The sequence below is a fragment of the Chinchilla lanigera genome, unplaced genomic scaffold (genome assembly GCF_000276665.1).
Source record: "Chinchilla lanigera isolate Chin_1 unplaced genomic scaffold, ChiLan1.0 scaffold00024, whole genome shotgun sequence".
NCBI lineage: Eukaryota > Metazoa > Chordata > Mammalia > Rodentia > Chinchillidae > Chinchilla > Chinchilla lanigera.
The window spans coordinates 8763995-8789615 of record NW_004955425.1 but is presented as its reverse complement, the minus strand read 5'-3'; the positions used below and the strand labels follow the sequence as shown (position 1 = coordinate 8789615).

The 25621-nt window shown below is 34.2% G+C and overlaps 1 protein-coding gene across 1 annotated transcript in view; it reads left to right on the top strand.

The window, feature by feature from the left end:
- The window catches only part of Pcdh15 (protocadherin-related 15), a 759655-nt gene that overhangs the window by 413562 nt on the left and 320472 nt on the right, over positions 1-25621 (top strand). Inside the window, exon 10 of the mRNA XM_013514752.1 lies at positions 17123-17231. Coding sequence (XP_013370206.1) covers positions 17123-17231 — 109 coding nt within the window. The remainder of the gene's footprint in view (positions 1-17122; positions 17232-25621) is intronic.

Here is a 25621-nt window from a genome sequence, read left to right as displayed (position 1 = left end):
AAAAAAAAAAAAAAAAAAAAAAAGAAACAGACATCCATATACAACATAGCATAAGAACAATGCAAGCAAGACTGAATTACAGACAAAGTGATAAGAAATTAACAGTGGTTGTTGTAGTACATGTTGATATCTTCAAAGTGGTTTCTCAGGAAAACAAATACAGACATGCAAAATGGATCAAATAATGAATCATTAACTGTTCCTTTCAGTAAAGCAATAGAAATCAGTAGTACAACTATGTTAGCTATCCTGTATATACATACATATGTAATTTCCCCTTCTTTCTTTTCTCTTTTCCCTCATCCCAGTTGCTCTTTGCTTTTGAGCATTTTCCTTTTGTTTCACAATGTAAGCAACATATTGTCTCACTAGTGTAAGAACCTGAAAGAGTGTATAAAAATTAGGAGGTGTGATAGACATCCTATAAATATCTTAACTTTATCCTTATTTATAGCTGAGTAGTATTCCATCACATGTAGATACCACATTTTATTTATCCATTTGTCTATTCACAGATAAAGAGTCTGCTTCCAAGAGGTAGGTAATGTGAATTGTGCTACTATAAATATCGGTACGCATGTGCCACTGTGTTATGATGTCTATAATTCTTTTGGGAAAAGCCCTTGAAGAGAAATAGTTGGATCAAATGGGATTTCTATTTTGTTACTTGAGAAATCTCCATACTAATTTCCTCAATGGCTGTACTTGTTTAGATTTTCATCAGCAATGTAGTGTGTGGAGGGGCTCTTTTCTTCACTGTAGCTGCACCAACATTTGTTATTACTGCATTTGATTTCCTTGTGATGGCACTTCTTTGTGGACAGAGATGAAATTCAGTGTTCTTTTAATTTGCATTACCCTAGTGACCACCAAAGTTAAACAAGTTTTCATGCTTTTGTATTTTTTTCTTATATGAAGTGTCTATTCATTTCAGTTGCCTATTTTTGATTAGGTCTTTTATTTTGAGAAGTGTAGCTTTTGTGTTCTTATGTATTCCAGATAGTACTCCTCTGTCTGAAGTGTATCTGGAAAAAAATTTTATGCCATTCTGAAAGAGGAGGGGAATGTGAAATAATTTCCCTAACGTGGAGCTCTCCTTTATTGACCTTCTGCCAATATCCTATGACTTCTATTTCTCTCCTACTTTCCTACTTCTTTGGGGAAATCGCCATGTTTTCCTTCAGATTTTTTTCTAAGCTGTTGCTAGAAACTCTCCGATCCAGCTTGCCCTGTCTTTTCTTTGTGCACAGAACTCAAACAGATCTTTGGTCAGGAATTCTCCTATCCCGCCAGCAGAATCTGATGCAGCTGCCAGGCTTCGTTTAGAGACTCTTTTCACCCATGAGGAGCCTTATGGTGGTCACTACTGAGGATTTCTTGTTAATGTTTTAGGAGCAACAGAGGGGAGCTTGCTCTAGAACAAGTGCTCAGTCCTGCTCCCTCCCTTCTGACCTGGGGTGAGATTCCTGGTAGATCCCTGCTGGAGGAATCCAGGCCACAATTCTAGTTTTGACCTCCCTCTGACTTAAGTCTGGGGAGAACTGTCCTTGCCTGGAGTGAGCCCTGAGAGGGTGCTCCAGAGCTTCTGCTTTCCCCAGTGCTTGGGATGACAAGGAGAAGAAGGAACTTAGGTAATGAGTCAGTCCCAGGAGGCGGCCTTGGCAGAGCTGTTTCTCTCTGGGATGATCCTGTGATGCATGCTCACCAGAAGGAGCAGGAGCAGGGGCGGTGCTGGTCAGCCCTGCTGGTGGAAGCTCTTGCCCCGTTCAACCATCCAGGGATATGGTTTGATCCGCATGCATCATCTTTAACTTTTCCTTTTAGGGTCTGATTGTTCTCTCTATTTCAGAGTACCTGTATTTTTGGAGAAATTTCTCTGATCATTCCCAGTGTGGCACCTCCTCTAGCTAGCGTAGTTGAATCTATATCTCTTTTTAATTATCTTATCTTCCAGATCTATCAGGATGCAATTATTTTACCCACAGAATTTATTAGTAAGCGGCAGTTGAATACCTACAATATGTAAAAGACCAAGATGTATACTTACATTCAAAGAAATAGTAATAATGCTCTTCCAATAGCTCTGTTTTAAATCTGATAAATTTTACATAAATCAAATATTAAGAATATTTAAAACTAATATGAAATGAGTATGCACTTAGGGTCACAACTGCAATGCTCTCTAAAAGAATTATTTTTATTTAATCTTGACAACAGGTCTGGTTTTAAATTAATACAATATTTACTGATATAATGTGATTTAAATGAATGAAAATTAAAGTTAGCATCATATATTTTGGACACTGACATTCAAAAGGATGTAAGTATTCATGCAGTGAATATATTTGGAGCAGTCTCAGACATAGTTTCCCGCAGTGATGACAGCATTTTGCCCTTGGACTGCAGGGCTCAGAAACAGTGTGATGAGTGACAAGAGACCTTTGATCAATAGACTAATGCCAGTTACAGCATATTGCCATGACAACAGTAGGGAAGAACAATTAATTATTCTATCTGGCAAAGTTGAAGTCTTTCTCATGAAGTGTCAATCTTGTCTGAAGGTTGAAAAATACTATCTGGCAACTCTTCTATTTGTCACATTTGTGAGCATATAGGTAGAGTAGTTTTGGTTTTTGGTGGCAGACAGCTACTGGTATTTGCTTTCTCTTCATCCATTTCTGTACTGAAATACTTGTGTAGACACAAAAAGGAATACAAATTTGCATAAGCATGGGAAATAAGAAATGTAAATGAAATTTTTACCTAAACTGGTAGAAGACTGTTATGGATTGGAAAGAACAAGGGGAAAGAAGTACAAGCAAGAACAAAAGGTAGCTGCTTAGCCTATCTCAGAAATGCAAACACTTTGCAGGCACAAGGGCTGCAAGGACACACCTAACACTCAAGTTCAAGCACACATTAGTCCCATGAAAGAGTCTGTAAAGCAGTCTGTAAATTAGAAGAGGACATTTTATCCTCAGGACAAAAATGGGGAAATAATATGTATTAAATAAGATTTACTGGAAGAAATAAATTTAAGTATAAAATACTGGATTACAAAGAAAATATGGAATATATGAAATAGACAATTAAATTAACTGTGAATTACGTTAAAGGTCAATTAAAGACAGTGGTAGAAAAGAAAACATGAGCAAAATAATTAAAGATACTAAAGGTAAAATAAATAAGCAGAAATGCTGAAAATACAAATCATTAATGTCTCAAATTTATTTAGAACTTGATGGGAGGATTGTGGTTGGTATCATATAAACATTTCCTCAGTTAATAATCAAACCTGTTGGAAATGAAAATAGTATCATTGTTTATAAACCAGCAATAATTGAAACTTGGAGACTCTAATTTGAGAGAACACTGAGACTCATTAGCCGCCTTAACAAAAGCACATTCTCTCCATTTTATGGTGTTCACTCATATCTGTAAGACATCTCCCTGAATACACAAAAAGGCCTGGAAAAATAAAACAGTGGTGATCAGAGGGCCAAGCAAATATTCAAACAGTTCTGTTCAGAACAAAAGAAACAAAGTAAGATGACATTTTTTAAAAGTTAGAATTTTATATTTTTCCACAATTTTTAACTTTTATTACTACATGATACCCTCATTCCTTGCGAGGAGTTAGATTTTATAGAGAATCTGTATTTATATTTTGAAGCTGTCCAAAGTATAAGACTTATTTAATAAAAAGATTAATACTCACAAAATCTATGCTACACTGTTCACTTCAAGATAAAAACAGTTATCAACTCAACAATGACAACAAATACATAAGGAAATCAAGTATTATGTAGAATATGAAATGTCTTGAAAGGAAAATTTTAGATGGAGAACCAAAACTTCAGTCAAATTTACACTTATGGGTGAAGTAATTAGTATTCTCAAATAATGTAGTAGAATTCAGATGTTCTTACAGAAAAAAAATTACTTATTGAAATATATTAGTTGATTGTTCAAAAAAGGAATAGCTCAATACTAAGTAAATAATGCTATAAACGTTTAGAGTTGAACATTAAAACTGGTGAAACAAAATTTAATTTAAAAACAAAACATAGAATTAATCTGAAAATATACTTCTAACACAGTGTGTGAGACTAACACACTTCTTAACCTAAAGGTACAATGTAAAATTACAGTCTGATTTACAATTCAAAGATTTTATTAGAAAGAGCATTGGAGTGTGTGTGTGTGTGTGTGTGTGTGTGTGTGTGTGTGTTAGGGAAGTAGATGTTTAACAAAATAGAGATGTTAACAAATATAATTAGATTCCTTTTTATCTTCTTTAGTGGCCCACAGTCTCTATTGGTACTACTTTGTGACCAGGTTTTTATAAATCCAGATAATTGAAGTCCAAATTTCTTATTGTCAGTCATTGTACATGTTCCCAATATCTAATCCTCTCTCTCTCTCTCTCTCCCACACACACACATACATACTCCTAAACTTCATAACTGTTAGGTACTAGAAAAAAATCTGAGTTTCTATTTTAGGTCATTAGAAAGCAGATGAATTAAGATTTTTTAAAACAACATAATACAATAGATGTTACACATCACTGGAGTTTGAAACAAGACTAAATCTTGTATAGATGTCCACTTAAAACAGAGAAAAAAGAACAAAGTAGAATTCTAAAAACTAATTTTACTACTTAAAAAATGTGGTTGTAGTTTGATGAATACTAAATCTTTAGTTTTCAACATTCTTGATTGCTTGGAGCACTACATTTAAAATGTTGCAACCATAATACCTAAAAGAAAGTAATTTAGAATTTATATAACTCTTAAATGGCAAAAGAGTACATGTAAATGAGAAAAGATATATATTTGAGTATATAAAAATGCCAACAAATTACATTAAGAGACAAATTTAAAACACTAGCAAAGTGTTGAATTGTCTGGTATATACATATATGATAGGAATAAAATTTTAGATTGTAAAATTAAGAAAGAAAAGTAAATAAACAGAAGAAAACCAAATAAATATCTCAAGTAAATTATGCTAGCAGACAAGTAAAAAGTTATACTTCATACTTACTTAACAATACTGTTGACATAGTTCATCCTCAGTATTGACAAGTAGTTTAAATTATAAACTCTCACATACTATTGTGGAAAATAAATATGATTTACAATATTTTTGGAAAGTCATTTGAGAATTTTTGCAGAAGGATTCAACGTATCCTCGTGTCAATACTCTAATTGCACATATAGGAATATAATTAAGGACCTAATACAATAATGCACACATTCTTTATGTTTCCAAACGTATAGGAAATTGAAATATCCCAATCTGTAGCGTCTGATTGTTTTCACTTTAGTAGGTGTGGTACATAATTGAAAACTGTGTTTTTAAAGCATATATAAATTTGAAAGAAATAAGACATTCAAGCTTATATAGCTTGAATTAAGAAAATTGTCATCTAGATGTTAATGGTCAGGTTGGGAGTAATAAAGGATGCACTTTTTCCTAGGAAAGACTAGACAAAAAAGTAAAAGAGATCGATCAATAGACAAGGGTAGATGATAGATAGATGATAGACTGATTGATCAATTGATAGATAGATAGATAGATAGATAGACAGACATAGATATTGTCATATAAAGATACTTTAAGGAGAGTTGTTAAAATGCTTTAAAAAAGAGGAGTTTTCCATATAGTTTTCAACATAAAACTTCTGTAATGAGATAGGAAAATATTGGAAAATAAAAAGACTCTCAAAATATATTAGTATTTGGATGCTTCAGAAACCTGGTCAGCAAGGATAGGCCCTAAGAGCTTCAAGAATAAAATCTACAAATGGGAAGCCCTTTATTCAGTTCTTTTTTAATAGCGCATGGATGAAGCACATGATGTTTGTATTCATCTTAGTCAGTGTGAAACATGTCCTGACTCTGTTCTCAGTTCCTTCCTTTCCTTCTCCCTCCCTCAGTCTCTAGATGCCCTTCCCCTATATTCATATTTTTAGTTAATGTTTCTGATGCAGAATGATGACATTACTTGTGGCTGTTTAGTACATTTACACAAGGCGTCTTCCATCATTTTATATCCCCTTTCCCTGCTCCCTACCTCCACCCTCCGTATTTGCTTGAGGTAGAACCTCTCGGGTTGAGGGACCTGGGCCCGTGGTAAGTGGCGACGGTGAACAAAGAGGACACCTGAGACCAGGCTGGTGGCGCAGATCCACTTTATTGCGGAAGTACCAGGCATTTTATTGAGCAGGCTAGAGGCGTGGCAATGGAGGAGGGCTAGGGGCGTGGTTTGGAGGCGGTACTTTTGGCCGTGGGGGCTGTGCGGAAGTAAGAGGTCAAAGTGGGACAGCCTAGGCAGGGCGACTCACTCGGTGTGCCGAGGACATGATGAATCCGTGTGTGCTCAGACTCGCTTCTCCACCACGGCCATCAACCAGACCTCTGGACCTCTCTTTCCCACATTTGCTCTCCTTCCCAATTGTAAAAAATCTGTCTCCCTGTCTCACTGTTTTTGTGTTTTGTTCTTCACTTGATTTGTACTTTGGATTTCTCAAATGAGAGAAATAATGTAGCATTTAAGCATATATGTTTGTTTTATTTTACTTTGCATTGTGTGTTTATGGTGTATGAATTTTCTTACAAATTTTTCATATTTATTCTTTATATCTGAGTAGTATACCATTAACTGTTTATTTTCTACATGTAGTATACACAGCTACAGACACAAAAATACTGTCTTAATCCCACTCTTAAGGAAGTTACATTTGAAGTATCACAAATATGTAAATAAAAAGAGTCTGATAAATTCTGATGGATAGGCACAGCAGTTAATCAAAACAAATAGATTATAACAATTATCAGGTGTGCAATAGGTGCTCAGAGTATGTGTAAAGGTAGAGAGAATAAGAAAAAATAAATGTAAGGAGAGAAAGATAAATAGGATTAAAGTTAGGAAAATTAGAACATGTTCTCATGCATTAAAAAATGAATAAAGTTTAGGCTATTTCTTTAATAGATAACTGTTTTATCAGCCTAATAAATATTAAAATGAGTGCAGTAATATTATTCTTAATGATGTACACAAATCTGAAATGAACACATAGAAAGTGACACATACTAATGAAAAAGGCTGATAGAAAAAAGGAGATTCACTATTTACTTCATTTTTAGAAAATTCACACGTAAAATTATCCTATGATATTAGCATTCAAGCTTTCTCTAGGATGAAAGGAAATGGGCTTCTGAGATATGGCTAATATTCTATTTAATTTCAGGGAATTGCATGAATGAGATGTAAGTGTGATATATTATCCAACTAGAAACTAATAATTTATTAAGGTATCTCATTATACTCTACTTAAATACATAGTTTAAAAAAGAAAATGCAAATTTCATATTATGCAATAAATATCTTTCTAAATGTGTCTCAGTATTTTCTCAATACTTATGTAAAATAAATAGGTCAGGGTACAATCCTTTAGTTACATTATCAATTTTTTCCCTCTAATTTAACCTGCTACTTTTCAGTTACAAATTTATGAGCATACTTCAGAAAAGAATATGCAAATTACTTTCTTTCATTGATCTAAAAGGTATACTTTTTTAGCAACCAAATCATATATTCTTCTTGTGATAAAATGATTCTAAGACTTTCTTTTCTCCAAAAACCAGCTCAATTAAAAGTACCACTTTGCAATAAATGCTTTACACCTGCCACAAATACAAATACAAATACAAATGCAAATACAAATATACCTTCTTCTTTTACTTTCCTCTAGACTAAAGAAACAAGCTAGGAGAGACTGAGAAAGAAAACACTAGAGAGCTCACAAATTCCCTGCTATTCTTATTTCTATAAGGCAAACACTGCTACCTCAGTTTCCTCTTTACCTCTGAATTCTGAAGTGTGCTATGCCTTGTTACATTCATTTTGAGGATTTCTGTTACTCAAGTTTAGAATGAAGGGGAGGTGGAGAAAAGAACGTTTAGTTATGCCTGAGGAAGTATGGGGGACAGAACAAAAGCTGATGTTGAAGAAATAGGAAAGAATGGCAAAGTGTTGTGAGAAATGCATTCATGATTTTTGAGTCTTCTTTAGATGTCTGTGAGATTCACACTGTCAATTTTGTTTTTTTGTTTTTTTAATTGATTTCTCATAGGTGAATCTAGTCTTTGATTACAGCATTGCTTTCAGCCTGTCACTTGAACACTGTAGGACAAATCTACAACTTTTGGTTTTGTCTTTTATGTTTTATGTTTTAGGAAATGATAAGGTCAGCTGAACCCAGAGCCAGGGATTTTCCTACCCATTTAGGAATACCGAAGATGCACCATGCAGAAAACACATACAAATGTAGCAAATTTAGGAAGTAAAGAGATTCAAGGAAACATCTGGAAAATGAGGGGAGCATCAGCAAGTGTTGAAATATGCAATCGAAAAGAAAGTCCATGCATATTTTGAAAATAAATTCATAGCATATAAGGTAGATATACATCCAAAATTTTGAATAAACAGCGACTTAAAAAGGAGTATAACGCTGAGGAGGCCATCAAGTTTATTCCTGGAAATAATAAGACAAAGGAATTTTTTTATTATCTCAGTGCGCTGTTTGGTTTGCTTAATATGATATAAAATTCCAATGATCAGGAAGGAGCTAATGTGCTTTTCATGGATCATGGCTTTGTATATACCTCACTTATGCTATTTGGCCTCTCATCCTAGAGATGTTAATTGCCAAAACATAATTAGCATACTTGGATCACTTTGATACAAAGCAGAAATCATTTATCAATTACCATATCAGCTTCCAAGATGCATAAACACTCCGCGTCTGCCTCTTTCATACCGGTATAAAAAGTGTAAAGTCATCAGCTTATCCTGTGCCACTCATCCTATGTACTCTTAGAGGGAACCACTTAAAGGGACCACTGCAAAATTTACGATACTCTTCAACCAGTCTGGTATTGCTGAACTTGAAGAAAGCAAAGCTAAACAAAAGACACAGGTGATTGCTTTTTCTCTTCAGGAAATGTGTGAGTGTGTTTCCATGTATATAACTGTTCCTATGAACGTTTGCTTTCTTCTTCTCTCTGTGTTCACATAAAAAAATGCAAGAATCTGACTGAACCCTGTAAAAAGCTTCTAAGAAAAATGTGCATTTATGTATAATATGATATAAAAATAATAATGCCTGTTGATTTTTCTCATAGTGCAATTTTTTGTTGAAAGGATTGTATAATAAATTTTAAAGTAATTAAATATTGTTTTATGAATATCAAAAAGAGAAACATCTATTCACTATAAAGAGCACATAAAATTAAAGTAATTTAATAATAGCCTGAGCAATCATTTACATATTAAATTATTTAGTTTCATGAAACTTCAAATTATGTAATTATCATTGCTAGAATACTTAAAGCATAACATTTTTACAAGTTTAACACAATTTCTCTATTTTTGACTACCATAAGATTATCACTTCATTAAAATATACAGCAAAGACCTAGTCAAAGATGACATGACGACTCTAATATTACAGAATAGAACCATGAGCATTTTAAATACATAAAGCTAAAACTTGTAATGTTTCAAGATAATATATAAGTATGACTTTTATGCCAGAAAGCTGTGTGGTTATATGAGCTCATCTAACCTTCTGAAGTTTTTATCCAAATGTATTCTTCTTCAGAGAATGCTTAATGTCTTGGAAATTATAATAATTTCTTCATTTAATTTAAAGTACTTTGTCAAGTTCATTGTGTTATGCATGTGTTAGTCATATGAACACTTCATTTGCATGGCAAGTCGAAGGATATTTTAGCAGTTAGATATTGCTACTATCATGTGTAGCTCAGTCAGGGCTAAAAGTTTTTATAAGGATTCTATACGTCAACTATGAGTTTCTATCTTTTAAATGTATTGATCCATATACTTTGAGAAATGATATATACCATTTCACATTAATGAAATAAAAAATCATTAAGAAGTAATGATTGAGTAAAATTATTGTAAAGATAGTCTTCCCATGCATGGAACAGAATTGTAAAATAAATTATTCACCCATTTAACATTAGGATGAAATAATAGATAGAACTTTATGGTCCTATGCACCATAACTCCTGTTTTCCTGAAGCCAATAAAATGCTCGAAGTAATCCAATATTTGAAATCTCAGTGATGTCTTTCCACAAAAGGGAATGGTTTGAACACCCAAAAGAATAAACCTGAAATTTCCTCAAAGCTATGGAGAGTTTTTGGAAGCATTCGTTCTGATTGCTTGTGGAAACATTTTTATTTATTATTTGTGTATATCAGAATTTGGTGTTTGAAGCCATTATCAAGCTGGTACTGAGGTTGTGTAGATTTATGAATCTCAAAATTTTCATTTAATTGCCAACCCTTGTCTTCTCATAAGAACAAAACAATTGTGTGTAAAAATATTCAAAAGAAAAAGTACTTCTCAAACAATTAAGCATTAGCTGTTCCTTTCAATAAACTGATAGAAATTAGTAATACAATTATCTTAGCTATCATGTATATATATATATATGTGTATATATATATACATATATATACTTTTTCTTTCTTTCATCCCAGTTGTTCTTTCCTTTTGAGCAGTTTCTTTCCCTTTCACAACATCTGTTGTACCATTAAGATTTTATTTTATTTACTCTTTCACATTCTTACACTAGGGAGACAATATGATGTTTTCATGTGAGTCTGATTTATTTCACTTATGAGTATGATCTCTAGTTGCATCCATTTGCCTATAAAAGCCTAGAGTTTACTTTTCTTTATAGCTGAATAATATTCCATTATATAAGAATACCACATCTTTATTATACATTTCTGAATTGATGAATACTTGGGTTATTTCCATGATTTATCTATTACAAACTGCACAAACTTATATGCCTATATCTAAATATCTGAGTAGCCAATTTGAACATAACAATATGTAATACAGCAAGCATTGTTAATTTCCTACCACCATGCTTGAAATTCTATATCATTTTTATTGTTTTTGTGAGTGTTTTGTTTATGTCTTGTATTTGTAAATTTGTTTCGTTCCTTTCTCTTTAAAATTTAAAAAAAGAAAAAAAAAGAAAAAGCCCTTGTCCAGAAGAGCTCATGAATTTGAAATGTATTCCTAATGGGGTACACTTGAGTTTAATAATCACAGAGTTAGATAATGTTTTTACAAAAAATATTCCTATTGATAGTATTTAAAAGTTTTTATTACTATCTTCATAATATTAATCTCTTTACATGGAATAATACATTCTAGATATGTGTCCGTATGACCAAATCATGGAAAGTTGCTCTGATGGGTCCATCAGCAGGGAAATGCAGGTGTTTTTTTTCCTCACACCCTTCCAATACAGCACATACCCATCATCTGTATAATACAATTAAGGACACAGAACTCAGAGACAAATGAGACTATAAATAAAGCAACTTTGCTTCAAATGCAACATCTTCCAGTATTAGGGTGGTCTTTTTAATGTATCTTCTGGAATTCAATCTGATTATAAAAACTTGCTGAAATCTGTTAGATATTAAGCTAAAGGTTTTAAACACAAAGATGATATACTCTGCCAACAAATCAATGATGTTTTGAAAAAATGGTGATTATAGTGATGGTGCCATGATAGAAGAATATTTTGATCCTTTCCATATTTGGGTTATGGTAGAATTTTAATTTCTTCAGTGTGAATATCCACTATTACCTAAACACTAAAATCAGAAGCTAAGAAAAATAAGGAAGATAGAATAGGTAAAGAGTTTTTGCTGTCTTCTTGCAAAGAATCTCCCCTTCAAAAGAAACACATTTGTGAATTCACTTCCTTTTTTGTAGAGCCATGGAATTTATTTTGTAGCCACCAATATTATTTCTTCCTTGCAGTGGACACTAAAATGTCTACTCCAAGCCACTGATCTGCTACTATATGGGATAATTTGTGTGATATCCAAATTGACAGAAGAGCATTAAATATCCTGTTGGGCAAATTCTGTAATTGATTACTTGAGTTGTAGTTGTGCCCAAGAAAAATGGTGTTCTCTTCACAGGACAGAATTTACAAGGTGAAAGTAAATAAAATATTTCTTCTCTTGACCTATTTATATAGATTGATATCCTCAGTTCAAGTCCTTAGAAACCTGTCTCACACTAATTTAGAAAAAATGACTTGTCATAAGGGTATTATAACTCTAGGAAGTTTAAGGATATTGTGGAATATCCTTTTCTTCATTCATTTTTATTATTTTTTCATTAAGTTTCTAAGAGGTGGGCTGGGAATTTAGCTCAGTGGCAAAGCTCCTGCCTGGCAAGTGCAAGGTCCTGAGTTCGGTTCCTGGTACCGGAGAAAAACCAAAAAAAAAAAAAAAAAGTTTCTAAGAGGTGTAATTTACCTTGCTCATTATTCAAAAAATTAAATTGAATACTTAACTCATTTATTGTCAAATTCAAGCCTCTTAGTATATGTATTAGAATATTATTCATCCTCTTTATCACAGATTTTGATATCTGAGGTTGTCACTTTTATTCACTTTAATATATTTTCTTGTTTCTACTTTAATTGTACATTTTGTAGGATACAGTATGATAATTCAACACGTGTACAATGTAAAATGATCAAATTAAGGTAACACTTTTATGTCCTTATACATTAAATTTTTGTCAACACATACTAAATGTACATGTTTTCAGGTTCATTGTTGATGTTTCAAAATTATAAACATATTCTAATTCAGATTTATTAATTAATCCATAATGTATTTTAACTGGTGTCTATTTGAATTATATTATTTATGCTGTTTCATTTAAAATATAATTTTATTGAGTTTTAATTGTATTCTCTTCAAAATACAGAATAAAATGGATTGTATATGATATGTAATTATATATTATGCAAATGGATTACTTTTATCACCTAGTACCTTGTTAACTTTAATACATGTTTTATGTGCAGTTGGCTAAAGACTGTGTCCCACTTTATCTAAAGCAAGTTCCTTGACATCTATTTTCCATGCAATTATTTCCTCTTAAATAATTGCTTCCCTTACGTTTGTCTTATTTTTAAGCATAGTCTTCCCATCCCTGGTTTATCTACCATAAATATGTGGAAGTGAGACACACGTGAAGATCGATGCATGTTATTTGTGTTGTTTATTCTAATAAATACATATACAATCATCTACCTCTGACATAAATGTTACTTATTTTTATGAAAATCACTTACTTTTTAACTGTTTCTTCTTAAATAATAGACAATTTTCAGTATAATTTACCATCATGTACTATTAATGTTAAAAATGTTCAAGATTGAAATAAAACTACTTACTTCTGCGATGTCTTGGAGTTGGCCAGGGATATAGCTCAGTGGCACAGGCACCTCCCTGGTGAGTGCAAGGTCCTGAATTTGATTCCTGGTACAAAAAAAAAAAAAGTTCAGAGGTGTCTTAGACACTATTATTTGACTATTCATTCTAGCAACTATAAGCATAATCATTCATTATGATAGAGTAAAACATTCTTTGAAGGTAAATCATTGGCCTCTGAATGTCAAGAAAAAAATGTTAATCCTAAATACGATACTTTAAAACACCATTTTTACAAATTTTAGAAACTTGTTGCTGCATTACCAAATGCATTTCTTTTCTTTTATTCTCACTACTATAATTTATTTTTTTCTCTATAGTATTAATAATTGTACAAATTTTGGTAATTACATAGCCAAACAGTATTGAGTGACTTCAGGTAAAATATCTTTTAATCCCATGTACCTGTAGTTGCAGACCTAGTTTGCTAGGATAGTAACATTTTACTGTTCTTGTTTTCACATCTGATGATTATTAGCATAATTCTAAACAGCATTTCTTTCTAGTGCTCCACTCCTCACAGTATGATATCCGTTAACATATGGCTTGTTTCTCAATGTCCCCCTAAAGCCTCATGCAGTCATAGGCAGGGCTTTCCTCGAGATGGATGGATGTAGAGTGTGTGACGCTGGGATTGATTCATGGTGTAATGCTAGGCTGAAGGGCACTAGGATTGAGTGTGAGTGGTACCTATCATAAGTATTCTGGATAAGACAAAAGTGACAGAAAGACACTGTTAAAGTCCGTTGCTGCTTTGCTATGGTCTGTCCGCCATGCTGTTCTCTGCCAAGCCACCCTGCTTCAGAGCTGGCCAATTACGGACCTAAACCTCTACCAACTGTGAGATAAATAAACCTTTCCTCCCTTAACCTTGGGTGTTGGGCATTTTATCTCAGCAATGAAGAAAGTAACTAAGATAATTAATAAGCAACTTTGTAAAATGAAGAATTAAGTACTTCCCCTTCAGTACGGTTTTGTCTGGCATGTTATTCTTAGTTTTTATGTTGTTTATATAACAGATAATATTACAATTCCATTGCTCATTTCAACCAATGTTATCTAGCTGCTATTATTGGGAGAAGAATTTCAACTATGTGACTAAATATCAAAACTAAATCTTTTCATGTGTCAGTAGCTTGGCAGGCCTGCATGAGAGTGGAGTTGATTAGCAGGGGTTACCCTTATTTTTGCAATCTGTCCATACTTAGCACTCTAACATAGAATCTCAGATTCTATTTCTTTAAAATTACAGATAAAAACAAAATTACTTCAAGAAGTCAGAAACAAAAGTCAGAAACTGGGATCCCTTGATGTATTAGTCAACTTTTTAGCACTGTTGACAAAATACCTCACACATAAATTTGAAGAAAGAGTTTGACGGTTGTGGAGATTTCAATCTGTGGTTTGCTAAATACAAAGTAGAACTGCCAAGACAGAGGACTTGACGGAGGAGAAATGCTCAGCACATGTCAGCCAGGAAGAAATGAGAAAGGGAGGGAGCCAGACAGGACACAGCCAGGAACCACATCAAATCCCCAAGGTGGCACTCTCACTACTCACGTGGACATGCCCAGAGCTTGCTTTACTTATCTTCTAGGCATTCATTCAAACCAGTGAAGCTGCCTATCAGGATTAACCGTTATGCTTGGCGTATTCCTCTGGATAGCACACAGAGACTATTCAGATTTGAAATGCCTTCTCTGGGTCTGCGAAGTACCACACACTGGGAAAAGTTCTCATATGTTTAATTAGTTAAAACACGAATAATGTAGCTTAACTATATCCAGGCTTGGGTGGGTATAATCGATGCCTTTAAAAAATAAACAGCAAAAACTGGTCAAGCCACAGTTCTTATGTTCAAACATGCATATTTTAAAGAGTCACAGGGTTTTTTCATTTAACGGATAAATATGGGTATTTGTTATGAATCAAACTGAATATTAAGATATTATTGAGAGAGAGAGGTAAGGGGAATGGTAGAGGAGGAAAAGTAGAAAGGAAAGGCAGGTGTTAATTGGAATGATTTTATGAATGTATGTTAAAGGAAGAATAATCCTCTGGATTTAGTGGAGAAATTTTGACCTTGAATACATATATTCATGGTGTTAAATCTACAGCTAAGGAGCAGAATAGAATATTGGTAAGTGCTAATATTATTACCTCCTAAGCGAATATTTAGTATAGCTTTGAGAGAGACCATTAGGGATGAGAAATTTCTGAGATTTAAGTGATTTCCAAATATTAGCCAACAATTATCTTTGTTATAATTGTAATGCAAATGTGTTACACATGATATCTTAACCATTGTTCTTTTCCAGCATATAATCACTATCTATTTCTTTTAAGAATCGAAGCTATTAATTTTACATAAGAGGAACGAATGCACTTCCATGTTGTGTCACGTTAAAAGAAATAATTGATGGAACATTATTTTCTCAGAATATGAAATTGTCCGATATTGAGATAAGCTTTATTTTCCTCTAGAATTATGGCTTACATATTTGAGCTGATGTCTGCAAAAACGTGAAAAAGTAAAGTAGTGGTTCCTGACCTGTGTTCTGAGTGTGTTAGTTCAAGGAGATGTTAATAGAGTTTCTAGAAAATGTGCAACTAATACCATTTTCTTCAAAAAGGCTGCAGTACTATAAATTTCCTTTTTGTATTTCTGTTTTTATACTGTTCTGTAAGCTTATCTGTTTATTGAACATTTCATCTTTGTACATATATACTGTATATCTAAAGATTCCCTTGTTTCACTTTTTCCCTCATACCTGCTTTCAATATAGAGGTCAATAACTACGTGCTATTCTTCCATCTTTTTCCTAAATAACGTTTATTGTACCTTAACTGTCCTCACAGAGGCTTTTGTGCTCAAATGGCACGTTTGAGTAGCTGAAACATAAGCCTATAACAGAAAAGTCTAAATATATTTGTTATCTGGTCCTTTTCCAAGGCAGAAAAATATTTCTAGTCTTGGCAACACAACAAAAAAGCACTGGGCATCAAATTGAAAAACAAATGTATGAAGCAATATAATTTTAAATATAATACCTATGCAGACCACTATGAATTAAATGTGCAGGTCTGATTAATATATAACTAATTTTCATTACATGAATCCTCAGTGATGTTGCTTAGATTTCTATAGAACTAAAACATTTTGCAGCATTTTGAAGCATTTTGAGGCACTTTCATTTTAATAAAATTAATTTATATGAAAATTAAAGTATACATTAGGCAGGAAAGAATGCATATATTTGTGAATTTTATATAAAAGAAAGAGGAAAACTTTGCAGCATACATTATTTCCTTCACATTTCTTTTTATTAAGTCTGGGAAGGTTAAAAATGTATTACACTTCCATGATTGTGTTTTAAATTCCTGTTAAAAAATGTGATATACACAATTACTGTGTCTTATTATTCTGTAGTTTATGCATTGTCCTCTCTTCAGATCCAAAATTAACTAGTGTAAGCCCAGGCCTGGTGTCTCAAACATGTAATCCCGGCCCTTGAGAGGCTGAGGCAGGAGAACTGCCATGAATTTGAGGCCAGCCTGAACGACATAGCGAGAACCTGTATCAAAAAACAAAACAACAACAACCAAATTAACTAGTGCAAACATTAAATTACAGATTTTGAAATTTGGTTTAACTATAAGTTCCTTGATATTTAACTGTCTAAACTGAAGTATCTCCGTATAAATTGTCCATAAAGTTGAACTAAATGGTTGAACTAAACTCTGAATTTTTTTTCCAGGAAGAACTGAACCCCATCATTGTTAGCCCACCAATTGAAGCCGCTGATCAGGATCGGAATATCCAGCCACCCTCTGATAGACCAGGCATCCTCTACTCCATCCTTGTTGGTGTGTATCTGCTCACATTTTAGACAGTCAGTCAGCGCTCTGGGGCCATCTTGAAAATTTCTCTTATGGCAAAAGTAATCCTTTTCATATCAAGTACTTCCATTTGGAAATTATTATTCCAGTTCTTTATAAAGGTTGTTTCTGCTCAGTTTCAGTCAAATATGTAGAAGAATGAATGAAAATCTAGAAGAAGCAAAACAAAATAAGACGTTAATCTGCATATTGATAATTTTATCCATCTCAGTTTATGAAGGATTCTCTATGAACAAATGTTTCAAAGTAAAATTTTAGTGTCTTAAATACTTTCTCATTACTGAGACACAATACCCAACAGCTGTAGTTTAAAGCAGGAAAGGTTTATTTCAGCTCACAGTTTGTGGAGGTTTCAGTCTGTAATTCGCTGGGTCTGAGACTGAACCACATGACAGAGGGGCATGGTGAAGATGTGATTCATGGTGTGGTGGCGAGAAAAAGAGAGACATCGAGGAAGGAGGCAGAGATTTACCCTTCCAGAACACGACCCAGTGATCCACCTCCTGTGACCACCCTGCACTTCCCAACACCACAGTGAGCTACACACTCATCTATGGACTAACCTACTGATGCATGTCACACCTCCCAAAGCCCTGTCTGTGATCACATGGGGCTTTCGAGAACATCCAGATATAACCCATGAGACTTGCACTCTGGTGTATTTAACACTGTTGGATATGATGCAGAGCTCTGCTCACATATAACTTAATTAAGTAAAGGATGTTTTGCAACCATACAGGAAAAGGGAAAAAGATCATGATTAGAAAAAGGGCATATGACAGATTATACTCTTGGGTAATTTTCTACCTTGAAAATTCCACAGAAGCTGTCCTAATTCATTCTTAAGCATATAGTGCTAATTGTGCAAAAAGGAAAAATGATGAGAATCTGATTATGCTGTTCTTCTTAAATTACTTCTTCTAAATATGTGTCTGTTGGTGATTTGCATGGTTTATAAGCTGTAGAGAGGCAGATGCCTGGGAGATGGACCATGCATCTCCTAGTGTAAAAGGGCTGCTTTTGCATTTGCAGAGAAAATAACTTCAAGGGAATCCAACATGAGTCTTCAAACTCCTTCTGTCCTCTTGCCTGTAGACTATGTACATACATAACAACCAATAGGCAGTAAACACATTGCAAACTGTTATGCTTTATCAGTGTAGAAATGCTATCTGTAAACCAGGTATGGTGATACATACCTCTAATCCCAGCAATGACAGAGTGAAACAAGAAGTTTGAAACTTTGGATCCCACATGAGCAATTTAGCATGTTGCTATTTCAATGTAAAAAGAAAGAATTGTAGATGTAGCTGTCCGGTGTCTGGTAGATTACCACAGAGTGCAGTCCCCAGGGCCACATGTACCATACACACCATCCACATACTCTCTCTCTCTCTCTCTTTCTCTCCCGCTCTGTCTCTCTGTCCCTCTCTGTCTCTCTGTATCTCTCTCTCTTTCTCTTTCTCTCTCTCTCTCTCTCTCTCTCACACACACACACACAGAAGAAGACAGAAGGGAAAATAGAGCACAGTGAATCAGTGGGTCTAGAAGTACAGAAGGAGGGTTGTAGTATTAAACAGGATAACAAGCGTAAGCATTGCTGAAAACATAAAATGTCAGCAAAAGCTTCCAGAAAGTGAGGAGGTTTTTCATGTTGATATCCGAGAAAAGAGGTAGTAAGCAAAGACAAAGTCTTGTGATTTCCTGGTGTGTTTCAGAAATATCAAAGAAGCTAGTAGCCATAAGAGATGAGAACAAAGTGAATATAGAGAGACAAGTGATAAGAGCAATCCAGGAAATATGGATATAATAGGCTATTTACTTATTTTCCCTTTTATCTGGAGTAAAATGAGGGGCCAAATTTTGAGCAGAAACATGACATAATGATTTGTTCCACCTACCTTTCACAACAGGATAATAGATACTCAGATAATAGATAACAGTGGAAATAATCACTTACACTGTTTGTTCTTGCTACTAAATTACGTAACATGTTCTTTTGTAGTATTTATATTTTAGAAGGCAGCACATTTTAGAGCTTGAAAGTACAGTCTCTGGAATTGTACTGTTATATTAAAATCCTGATTTTCACACAAACCACATATGTTAGGTGAGTTGTTTAACTTTTTGTATATTTCAATTTTCTCCTCTTTAATATAGAGTTGATGAAAACAGACCAGGAATTTGAAGATTTGATCTAATACACATAAAAATACACAACAGTGGCTGGAAAAAATAATGTCTAGAAAATATTAGTTAACGTTGTTATTACTGTTAGGAAGTAAAGTGAGACATGCTTTCTAAGTCTAATTGTATAAATAGAAGGACAAAAATAAAATAGGAAACACAACACACACAACTATAAAACAGTACTTCAATAGCTTGATTTTTACCTTATTTGCCCAAATGATTTGTTTTACTGAAATCTATCTAGATAATTCTGGGTCTCTGTGTTCTTCATATCAACAGTCCATTACCATGTAAAGAACTCCTCTCCTGCTTTCAAACTTATGTATAGCTTCTGTTTACTAAGTATGAGGATATAAATGGTGATGTCTGAAAATATTATGTAAGGTGGGTTCTGGTCCTATTACCATTTCTATCACTGGATGAGTTGCTACCATGGCAATTGATTATATTTTGCAACCTAAGTCAACTCTATGTCACCTTGACCCATTATTCCTGATGATGTATTAATCAGAATTTTCTGCAATAAGATGGTGGTGGTTTGGTGGAGACAATCTGAGTAAAAGAGTATACACAAAATTAGAAACTCAAAGTAACTTCAATCTACAATGTGGAGTTTGATTTATGCATAAATTTGGACACTTCTTTAGAGATGGAGTAAAATTCTAGTAGACTGCTTGACTAATGTTCTTTCCATGTGTATTAAGAAGATGAATTTGAGGTTAAGACTGGAACATTTATTACAAGAATAAGTACAATAAAATCTCAAGTGCTATGTACAAATAAGGTTTCCTGATGAACAAATTTTTCCATAAAACCAAAACAAGTTTCTTTAGGTAGTAATGATTTTAAATCTATGAAGATATACCTTTAAGGAAATCCCCTTTGATTGCTATAATCAGCATTACACACTAAAATTACAGTAATTATGAGACTAGATGGAAATTCCAGGAATTTTAAGAATGTATCTAACATGAAATCCTCAAAAAAATAGAACATTTGAAAGGTGATCCCTTCACTATGGTTTGGATGAATATCTCCAACAAGTCCATATGTAAAGGACTGACCACCGAGCTGGTGTACTGAATGTACTGTGGACCTTTAAGCAGCAAGGCATATTGTGAAAACATAGATCATTCAGAGCATGCCCTGAAGAGGATTACTGGGCTCTAGTCTCTTCCCCTCTGTGCTTCCAGAGGTCTCAATCTGACTTGCAGCCCCGCCAGTGTAGTCCACTGTCCTTGTTAAGAGTGAAAAGAAATGTGGCCATTAAATGAGAGACTTGAACATCTGAATCGGAACTTAATCTGTCTTCATTCTTCATAAATAACCTTTCCCAGGTATTTCATTACAGTGACGCAAAGCTAACTGGTATCCTTCATAAAAAAAAAACAATGAAAAAAGGTAAAAACATAAAAATGAATTCCAAACCAACTTTATCAGAATTAAATTCTGCAAATTAACTGAGGCTTCCAGTAATTCAGGGAGTATTTATTCAAGAAAAACAGCTAACTCTTGGTACAAGCAGAGAGTTTTGTAGCACTTTTATTTACCTAAGTTTCACATCTGCCATGTAGCTCAACAGTAGCATTGGAAAATAGCAGCCTAAGTTCCCAGAGTAATTTGGCAGCCCTAAAGAGACAGAACAAATCTGGTAAAATTTTCAAAAATATAATTCACAAAAAAATTGGCATTATATGACCTGTTTTGTGATTCCTTGGGAAAATTCTGAAAAAATTCTCTCTCCGATCCCTAAGTACAAAATACCTTATCTCTGAAGGGGCATTTATCAAAACCAGTTATAAGCAGGCATTTTACTTTTCAGCTGGCTAAGGTTATAGAGAACAGTTAAAGCAAAAAATAGACCAACCAAAAGGGTTTAAAGGAAAAATTACAGAATGGTATCCATAGGGGACTTAAGAGCTTTAACATATGTCTGATAATCTAGGAGAGCAGAAAGATTCATGCTGTGCATATGTTCATAAAGCTCTTTGGAAGACCCTAGACTTTCTCTTGTCTGGCTGACCTTGAGATCTTCAGCAGCAGTAAGTGGATGTTAAAATGGAGCTTTTCTGAACGGCTTGAGGACTAAAGATCTGAGCTGATATACGCAAAATGCTCCTGAGCAAAGCCTAGGACATTTTCTGGTTTTGTGTGTGCAAAAATCCTTCATTCAATTTTTATTTCACTGGTAAAATAAGTAATCTCTTCAGTAGTCACACATGACAAAAACTACAAACCAAAAGCATTAGTCTGAAAAGTCAGAAAACCAGTGAGTCACAACTAGAGTAAGTGGCAAATTCAAAAACCCTTATGCAGTAACGTGTATTATCATGTAATGCTATTTGAAATATCCAATCATGAACAAGATTATGTCACTATAAAGAAATAGTAAAGTATGGTTGACAAAGAGATGAAAATTCAATGAAAGTTCAGTGGAGAGTTCTCCTGAGGAAATCCAGATACTAAGCTCCTTAGACAAAGGCTTTCAGTGCCTATTTTAAATGCAAAGAATGAACTAAATGAAACCATATGCAAAAATGACTAAAGAAAAGTGTGGGATGTGAGTGTGATCTGGTTGATTCAGCTGATCGATCTGGCTAAGCAGGTGTCCCCTTCCTCCCTCACTACTCTCTGCACGTACTCCCAAAGCACTGTGCGTGGTCAGAGAGGATGACCGCTCCAGGTAGCACAAAACCATCCCTTGCTCAAGGGTGTGCAAGTAGCTGCACTCCTCTGTGAGAACCTCCAAACAAGCTCTCTAAAAAAAAGTGCGGACTGGTGCAATGACACATACAGAGTATTAAAAACTTGAATTATGAACAGTAAATAAATTGAAATTGGAAAGTATTTCTGAAATAAGTTCACTTAAGTGCTCAAAAACACATAGAAACAGGACAAAGAAAGAATCAGCAAATGCTAAGAAGACCAAATGATATCATGAAAACTAGAGAGGAGAGAGAGAAAAGGAAGGAAGGAGGAAAGGAAGGAAGGGAGGAAAGAAGGAATGAAGGATAGATGGAAACAAACAATGGATGGAACACCAGAAGCCTACAGAACCCCATTCATTATATCACCATATGTAAAATGAGATATCCAGAACAAAAGAGGAGAGAATTAATATGAATATACCATGCTGCCAAGTTTGCTAGATTTGAGGACAATAGCGATGTATACATCTAAGTAGCTAGCAAGCTATGATTAAGACAAATGCAAAGAGATCCATGCTACACATACCCCAATCAAGGTGCCAAAAGGCCAAAACAAAGCAATGAAAAAGAGCAACTTTTCATAGACATAATAAAATTGGCGTGAAGTTTCTCATTAGAAACCACCAAAGCCAGAATCCAATTGGATGATATGTTTGAAGTGCTGAAAGTTAACAAATAATTTTCAGAAGACACAAAAACATCCCTAAGAAATGAGTGTTCAAAGCTGGGCATGGTGGTGCACGCCTGTAATCCCAGCACTCGGGAGGCTGAAGCAGGAGGATCATTGCAAGTTTGAGATCACCCTGGGTAGAAAGTGAGCTCAAGGCTAGCCTAAACTGTATAGCAAGACCCTGTCTCAAAAAGACAAAAAGACACACACACACACACACACACACACACAAAGAGCAATTGAGATATTCCAAAATATATAAAAATAGAAAGTTTTTCATTAGCAGCCTGCCTTACAAGAAGTATAGGAGAAAACAATTTCAACCATACCAACTAGACCTCTCACACATATGTACAACACTCTAGTTCAAGTAGGAAAGTGCATGGATTCACGTGCATAGGGAATGCTCCAGTGTACACAGTGTGGGACTGTAATGTAAAAATAGGGCTGTGAAATTAAAAATGATTGACAACATACAGATTACATTCTGTGCTCACGATGGAATGAAATCAGAAATAATAGCAAAGGAAAGTTTGAAAATTAACACATTTCTGGAAATTAGAAAGTAACAGTCTGAAGTAGCTAATGGTTCAAAGAAGAAATCTAAAGGGAAATTAGAAAAGTGCTATCAGATAAATAAAAACAAAAACGCAGTGTAACCAAACATATGAAACACAATTTGAGGTGGGAGAGGAAGATTTGTAGGTATAAGTGCTATAAATATAAAGAGGAATCTCTAATTAACAATGTAATCTTTTGTGGAGGACCACCTGGATGACTCTCCTTGAAAGAAGAGCAATTCCTTCCATTCTGGCTAAACCTGGCCCTGTTTCCATGTATTGATGTTTACAGAGCTGGTAGGATTTTTCCTTATCTGCTCAGTTGGCTTTAAGCAATGCAAATCTCTCTAGGTGAGGTGCAGATGTGTAGTCTTTAAGCAAGGCCACAGGTCAGTGTTGCCCCACCTCATATCTCCCAAGAAATATGTTTAAGCCAAGGAGGAAGGAGAGCAATGCCCCATGCCATAGGCTGGGATTAGCCTTGAGATAAGAGACTATAACTTCCCAAGGCATAAAAGATTATACATCAAAGCTGAAGCACCAAACCCCAAACATTAATTATTACCTCAGTTGTGTTATGCAGGTTACTCCGTCTGCATAGCTTTCTCTCTGCATATTGTAGAGGTGATTTCAGGCCTCCTCCCTAGCCCACCGCATGGCACTCACATACTTCCCGCCCCAACTGCAGTCAGTCAGCCCCAGCCACTCCCTCCTTCACAGATTAATAAAACCTGGGTTTGGCCTTAGGTTAGCCATCACTATAGCTGGATTTAGGACCCCCATTCGCTCCCCACAACTTCAAATATGCCTTAGTGCCTTTATTCTCGCCATGCATGGGACTGGTAGTGGTACACTGGAATTAACCTGCTAGAATTCCAATAAGTTTTCCATGAGATTACAAATATAAACTTCCTGGACTGCAATGAGGACTGGGAAGGGCTCTCTATAATCTTTTACGTGAAGACACTGAAAATGGTTGAATAAAATAAAGCAAAGCAAAAAGAAATATAGAAATAATAAAGACCAGTATGGAAATTAAATAGATGTTAGAAAAACAATATAGTAAAATAAATAAAACTAAATGGTAATTCTTTGAAAAATCAACAAGTTAACCACTCTTGCTAGATTCATTTGTAATCAGAGATTAGGTCTAATTTCTAAATTATGCAGTGAAAGACAGGACCTTACTATTCATGTTACTGAAGGAAAAATATTATCAAGAAAGGTTACATACAGTATAAAACCAGCAGATAAATTAATACAGTGGACAGATTGGCAGAGCACCTGGAAGTAATCCAAGAAGAAATAGTCTGAGCAGATCCTTAGCAAGAATAGATATTTGGTTAGTGATCAGACTCTACATCACAGAACCTAGGCCCAGAGCTTTCATTGGTAAATTCTAATAAACATTTAGAAAAGATTTAACACCTATAATTCTCAAACTCTTCAAAAAATCACAAGAGGGCACTTTCTCTCTAATTCATTGTATCACAGTTTTACCCAAACTAGACGGACTCCACCACAGCAAAAGCTAAACTATAGTCTCCCTTATAAATAGACAAGCAAATTTTCTCATTCAAATACTCAAAATCAAATAAGACAGTTTAGAAGCAAGATTATATATCGTGACCACCTGGGATCTATTCTAGCTGTAAAAGTTTTTCCTTAACAAGCAAAACATCAACTAATGTAATAGCCCAATTAATAAGAAAAAAATGAAAATTTTCAAAATTTTATCAAAATCAAACATCCCAATGACTTAATGAAATATCACTAAATTCATATGAAAAAGTATTCAAATACAGAGAGATTTTGATTAAGCTGTTATCATAGTGGAAGACTTCAAAGTAACTTCTGAACTTGAAAGGTCAGGTTGGTGAAAATTGAAAAATCATATAGAAGTTAAAAAAGTAAGAGTCTTTAAATAGAGAAAAAGATCAAACGAATACATTCATTTCAAAGTTTATAAAGTCCTTGAAATATTTACTTGGAAATTTATTATGTGAGAAACTTAAATGTTTGTTAAATTTCAAGGACTAGAATAAATTCTGCTAAATAGTTTGAAAGCAATATAACTAATGAATCAAAGCTGAAAGAACACAAAACAAATTCTCATCCTTATTATGATTAAAATATAAATACAGGGCTGTGGATATCACACCGCAGCACAAGCGCCTTCCTGGCAAGTGCAAGATCCTGAGTTCAATTCACAGTACACCCTCAAAAAAA